This window comes from Macaca thibetana, chromosome 1 (genome assembly GCF_024542745.1).
Source record: "Macaca thibetana thibetana isolate TM-01 chromosome 1, ASM2454274v1, whole genome shotgun sequence".
Lineage (NCBI taxonomy): Eukaryota > Metazoa > Chordata > Mammalia > Primates > Cercopithecidae > Macaca > Macaca thibetana.
This window is the reverse complement of record NC_065578.1, coordinates 209,277,301-209,283,300: the sequence shown is the minus strand read 5'-3', so window position 1 is coordinate 209,283,300 and position 6,000 is coordinate 209,277,301. Positions and strand designations below refer to the sequence as shown.

The 6,000-nt window shown below is 40.6% G+C and overlaps 1 protein-coding gene across 8 annotated transcripts in view; it reads right to left on the bottom strand.

The window, feature by feature from the left end:
* Positions 1-605: 605 nt before the first annotated feature.
* Positions 606-6,000, bottom strand: part of RYR2 (ryanodine receptor 2) — a 795,071-nt gene continuing 789,676 nt past the window's right edge. For all 8 annotated transcript variants that reach the window (XM_050770606.1, XM_050770614.1, XM_050770624.1 and 5 more), the window contains 3 exons: positions 3,967-4,067; positions 3,036-3,087; positions 606-2,037 (listed from right to left, as the gene is read on the bottom strand). In XM_050770606.1, the coding sequence (XP_050626563.1) occupies positions 1,942-2,037; positions 3,036-3,087; positions 3,967-4,067 (249 nt within the window). In that variant the 3' untranslated portion in view covers positions 606-1,941. The remainder of the gene's footprint in view (positions 2,038-3,035; positions 3,088-3,966; positions 4,068-6,000) is intronic.

The window sequence follows — 6,000 nt, the reverse complement described above, 5'->3', positions numbered from 1 at the left end:
TGAACAGGCTTGAAAATTCCTATGGTACAGCCAAGTTTATTCCTTTCCTCACATAAAAGTGATACCAGAAGACAAAGGCAAAATCTAGAGACTAGCACTGTGATGTTGAGCTGGTAAGGTGTAAGATGACAGAGAAGTCACCGGTACCCACAGCAGTACTTTGCACACAGCAAATGTTCAATTGGTTTTGAATGTTTAATACACCATATACTAGGGTACTGATTCTCTTTCATATTAAGACGGAAAATGAACTCCTATTATAGGAAATGAATTTGCCCTGAGCAAGGAAGAGCTTTCTAAAATGAGAGTTATATAAGAATTAAATAATCTGGGAGATAAGCGATTTTTTTTTTTTCTGTCATTGGAGGTTTTCAAGAGGTCTACCTGATCCATATAACAGGGAAATGACAGGGGTAGGCCAGGTGCCTGGTGACTCTGAGGTCCCACAATGATATATACAACAACAGTCTTAGAGGTGCCAGGAAATCTGACAGCGTTAGTCTCAGTGCAGTGTTTGGGATTGTCCTATACCAACCTCAAGTTAGAAGCTCAAGATTTTATGAGTCCCAGTTGTAAGTTAAATGGAGAAAGAAGAGGATGAGAAAGTTAGTTAAATAGTTTAATCAGAGCGGTTTTACAATTCTAAAATTAACAAGCAGACTTGTAATAAAAGAGCTCCAATGTTTGCAAAATGACCTTGTTTCCATTCTGAATCTGACTTTTTAATTGTAAAGGTTAGCATTACATTTAAAAGGACTCAAAATGGAAAAAAATGGAGTGATGTATATTATCATTTGTGATGCAACTGATGAAATCCCTGAATGGATATTGCTTCAGCTTTAATATTAAAAAATGACCTGACAAGAAGTCCTTAATCAACAAAACTGATCACAGGTGGCTGAAAGAAAGAGAAAAGCCCAAAACTACTGTCAAGTTCATAACGTATCACATTGTTGGTGGATGACACTGGCTCCAGATATACAATTAAGCCCACGACACTTTATTACTATGAATATAATTATCATGAAATTTCTCTCACGTTGATCAACTTGTTTCCGAAGGTTTTCTTTGTTCATTTAAACTTGCATAATAAACATGCAATGAATGGTTTCTTTTGAAAGTGTATTTTTTGCAGTCTTTTTGTTTTCATACAAAGATTTCATAAAGTTGCAATGTTGCATCAGAGCATTACCAAAATAATAGCAGGAGCATATGGCGGGGGCCGGGGGAGGGAGGGCAAATGTGAATTTAGCTGAATGAGAAGAGCCTCCTTTCGTCCTGAGACACACCACCCGCTTTTTTTTTTTTTCTCTTTTTAAGGTGCAAACTGCTTTTCTTACCCTCCCCCACCAAAGAAAAGACTAAAGGAAAAAAAAAAACCTCATAAAATCAATCTAAGAAAAGAAAGGTCGACATAAAGAAAATAAAGATGTTTTTTCATGCACATATCTTCTGCATAGCTCAACCCACATATAGTAAGGCACTATTTCCCTTCGCAACTGGTGTCCATGGCAGTCTGTTAAGTGCTACAGTGCTCTGTGACCATTAGACAGCTTCCTTCCAGGATGGTGAAATAAAGAGGCCGGGTGAGTGTGGCTGCCACGCGTCTCTGTGAAGGTCCCGTAGCTCGAGAAGACTCCAGGAGCCTCAGAAGAATATCTGTCTATGTGTGTTATGACAGTGTCCAGAATGGTTTTCTTTCCAGAATTCATTTTTTTGTCTGAGTATGAATTTAGATTATTCTTCCGTGTTTAGTCTCAACGTAAATACAGAAGGTGGCGGGGGGTGGGGAAACAGGTCTCCCGAAACAGAGTTTCGATGCTCCCAGAAAACACACAACGCTGGCAATTCACAAAATCAGCAAAATGTTTCCAAGAGAGCAGAGAAATTGAGAGAGGGGTGGGGTTTTGGTTTTGAGAGGTGATTGGGGTCTGAGTTTGTTTAATTTAGCTGGTCCTCATACTGTTTCCGGAAACAATCCCCTGCTGGGAAAAATTCCCAGCACCTTTCTTGATACATCTTCCAGACATAAGATTCCTGTAAAAGTCAAGGAAATGTATTAACATTTTCCCCTGTGTGCTAACAAAACATAAGGTAGAAACTCAATTTTGTTACCTATAGCACACGCAATAGAAGTCCACATTCATTTAGATGGTTCCTAACTAACTATACCAGACCTTATTAACTTCTAGTAGTAATCTTCATCCTGACCATAATAATGATTAAAAATATGTTGGCTGGGCACACTGGCTCACGCCTATGATCCCAGCATTTTGGGAGGCTGAGGTGGGAGGATCGCTTGAGCTCAGGCATTCGAGACCAGCCTGAGCAACATAACGAGATCTTGTCTGCACTAAAATAATAATAATAATAATAATAATAATAATAAAGCCAGGCGTGGTGGTGCATGCCTGTAGTTTCAGGTACTTGTGGGGCTGAAACAGGAGGATTTATTGAGCCCAGGAAGTCAAGGCTGTAGTGAGCCCTGATCACGCCACTGCACTCCAGCCTTGGAAAACAGCAAGACCTTGTCTCAAAAAATATATATGTATATGTGTGTGTGTATAAATATACATTTATGCTTTTGAGGGTTCTCTTAAAATATTGTATCCTTCAAATTCAAACTAACTGCACATTGGAAGAGGAACTTCAAATAGCTTAAATGCCTTAGACATTTAATATGCATCGTACATAATACTTTGAAGTTGATTGGAAATCATCTATCTGATTAAACAATCAAGGACATTATGCAATAATTAAGAACTCAATTTTTTAAAATAATGGAATTCAAAACTCAAATCCAGCATTTGCAGTTAGTAAAAGCTTATTGTTTTACATAAAATTAGTATAGAATTCTACTGTAACAAAGGCGATCTTTTCCATACTCATTCAACATAACGGGAACTTTATATCAAGATACCACAACTAATATCTGAAAGTAATTCCATCCCTCACTGTTTAATGCACACATTTCGTTCTGATATTTAGCTTCTCCATAATTTCTTTCAGAAGATGACACGTAATAATTTACCTACCTGTCCTGTGTGCTCTGTTTCGTCTTTGTTTATAAGATACATCAGAAAAAACCTACAGATACAGAGAGACTGATCAGAAATGAACTGTATGGAAATATTAGGATAAACAGGGCATATTTAGATAAATTGTATGCTGCATTCAATTATGGCCAGCACAGAGAAAATACCACATGCAAATTTTTGGAAAAATTACAGTGTACCAGAAAGAGGAAAGGCTGTTGACCTGACTTTTCTGATCTGCTGCTATTTGACCCTAGAGGCTTCAAGTTAGGAATATACACATTGGTCAGAATCAAATCAACACTGATGAATTAGAACCGAAGACTAGCTTAAGGAGAAGTTTTAATTTACTGATCAAGTTCCATTGAGTATAGTTAGACCAATTTTTTCCCTATAATGCTACTCGGCATCTCTTCTGTTTGTTACTAAAAGTGGGTCCAAAAATGAGTAAGAACAGCACTTTACCAAAGTATAGTTTTGGCTAATCTCGAGTAATGGGAAGATTTCTATGTATTAATATTTTTTGAAATGCAGCTTTTAAGTTGGTATCCAACAGTGCCTGTCGAGATCTGAAAGTCCTCTTAAGATCTGTAAGAAGAAAAACGGAGACTCGCCTCTCCCTAGGAAGCAGCCTGGGAAATCTTATCTAAAATGAGAAACGTGACCACGATTCGCAGAGAGGCTCTGCTCCTCCCTGTCCACGTCTTCATTTCAAGTTCTAGAAAGTATCATTTACATGAAGAGCTGCAACTTAACTTCTTAAGTCAACCTACTCCAGAGGAAAAGAGAGCCATTAGCTGTTGGTCTTTCTCTTAAAGCATCTGCGGCGATTGTTTTTTAAACAAGAAACAAAAAGCTCTCTATTCTGAGATGGGCGGGGACTGGTGGCGGCTACTGGAGAGGTGGAAGATTCTGAAACGGGCACACTCACAAGTAATTAGCCAAGTTGTGCTCCTGTAAAGTGTGGGTTTCAAAGCCATGTGGCACTGTGTCGAAGTAATCATTGCCTATCCCACAGATGAAGCATTTGGTCTAGAAAACAAAGGGAAACATTAACGTCAGAGTTCAGAAAGCAAAACAAAAGGAAAACACAACTCGCCATGTAGGGGCAGCTATTATTTGGTTCACTCAATACACGTCAAAGATCATCACATGGAGGCTGTGCCAAGCCCACAGATATAAATAGAACTGTCTCTGTAACTATATCTTGGTGTTGGCTTAAATGACACAGGTACCAGCAGCAGTAAGTAGCAGACACAGACAGGGAACAAGAGGATGATGATGATGATGATGGCTGCAAAGCAACGTCTTTTCCTTTCTCTAGCCTAGGTGAAAATGTCCAGGCTTAGTGATCAACTCTTGTTCATGACATTGACTAAAGTTATCTAAGCAGGATTAACTGTGTCCTCAACTGAAACTACAAACTTAGTACCCACCCACCCAAAGTCTGATGACCCAGGGGGAAAAGGTGCAGATCACTTTCCTTTAGAAAAGGCCAAATCAAATATCAAGCTATGAGGCATCCCATCTACAATTCAGTGAGGGCATGCCAGGTGCTGTGCTAGGTACAGAATTAGCCAGTGGATGTGTATGGAGAACAACTTTCAACTCTAGGGACCAGGTTCCTGGTCTTCTTGGTTCCACTTTCTCCAGACCATGCCTCTCCTAAGCAGCCTGTAGAGAGGCACCTGCTTAGGTCTGCCCCTTGCAGACAGGCCTGGTCCACAAAACCCAGGAGAAGCAGACCCCCTATTTTATTATTGGAATTGTACATGTACCATTTCAAATGTATTCAATAATTGTCCCATGTGACTCTGGTGCTCATCTTTCCCTACCAGTTGTAAGCTGTTTTATGCCATCTGAAGCATGTTTATGAGGTCCTGTATTTTAGGAACTACAACCAAGATGATTATCATACTGTATAAAATTCTTCCTGCCTTATTGATCACCATCTGCTGACAGCTGATAGGCCACATTGAGCAATTGGGGAGAATAATCGATCAGGTCTTCATACCACTCCAATGACGTCTCTTCCATTGAACTGGCTCAAATCACACTCATCAGCTTTACCGAGGAACCTGTGCTTCCTCTGGGTTACCTGTGTCAGCTAACTATGCCACCATCCCTCTGGTGGCTAATGCCTGAAACCTGGATATCCCCTTGCTTGCTCCATCCTCTCCATCCTCTGCATTTGGCCAATCACCAAGTCCCTCACTGAGGATGCAGGAACTAGATGGATTCAGGCAGTACTTGCCCAACTCCCAGGTGGCACCTCTTTAGCAAAAGCTTCAGAGGCTCCCACCTGAAAAATGCTGACAGCTCACTTCCCTGTCCCTGTTCTTGCCAGTTTTTAGTTCATGCCTCACATTTTAAACCACAGTGATCTTTTTAAAATGCAAATCTGGTCATCTGACTGCCCTGCCTAAAGCCCTTTTCTTGTTTCCCACAGCCCATATATTAAACTGTAAATTTCTCAAATGAGTGATTAGATTCTTCATTCACTGGTCTTCCTCTCCAGCCTCGGCCTCAGAATTTAATCTGCATCTGGTAGCACTGAGGCTGCTAAGAAAAAAACCTGCGCATCAAATTCCCTAAAATCGGTCTTGGCATATAATTTCAGGTGGTGATGGGCTCAAAGATCCCATTGTGAATGGTACCCCTGGAGACATCCATGGTGTGGGAGAAGGGGGTGGGAGGTTGCCCAAACTGTCCTCCTCTTTCCTTTTCAAACCCACAGACTTCCACAGTCTTCAGGCCTCAGCTCAGACATCCCTTCTTCTAGGAAATTCCCTGACCATCCAGGAGTGAATCAGATACCAGCCCTGGAGACCCTAGCACTCAGGGTTTTACTCCTATAAAGGACTCACCACACTGCTCTGTAATCATCTGTTTACTTGTCATTGAATCTTTGGTTTTGAATGAATAGTCTCCTCACTTCTGGAGGGAAAGGACGGTGTCCTATTGC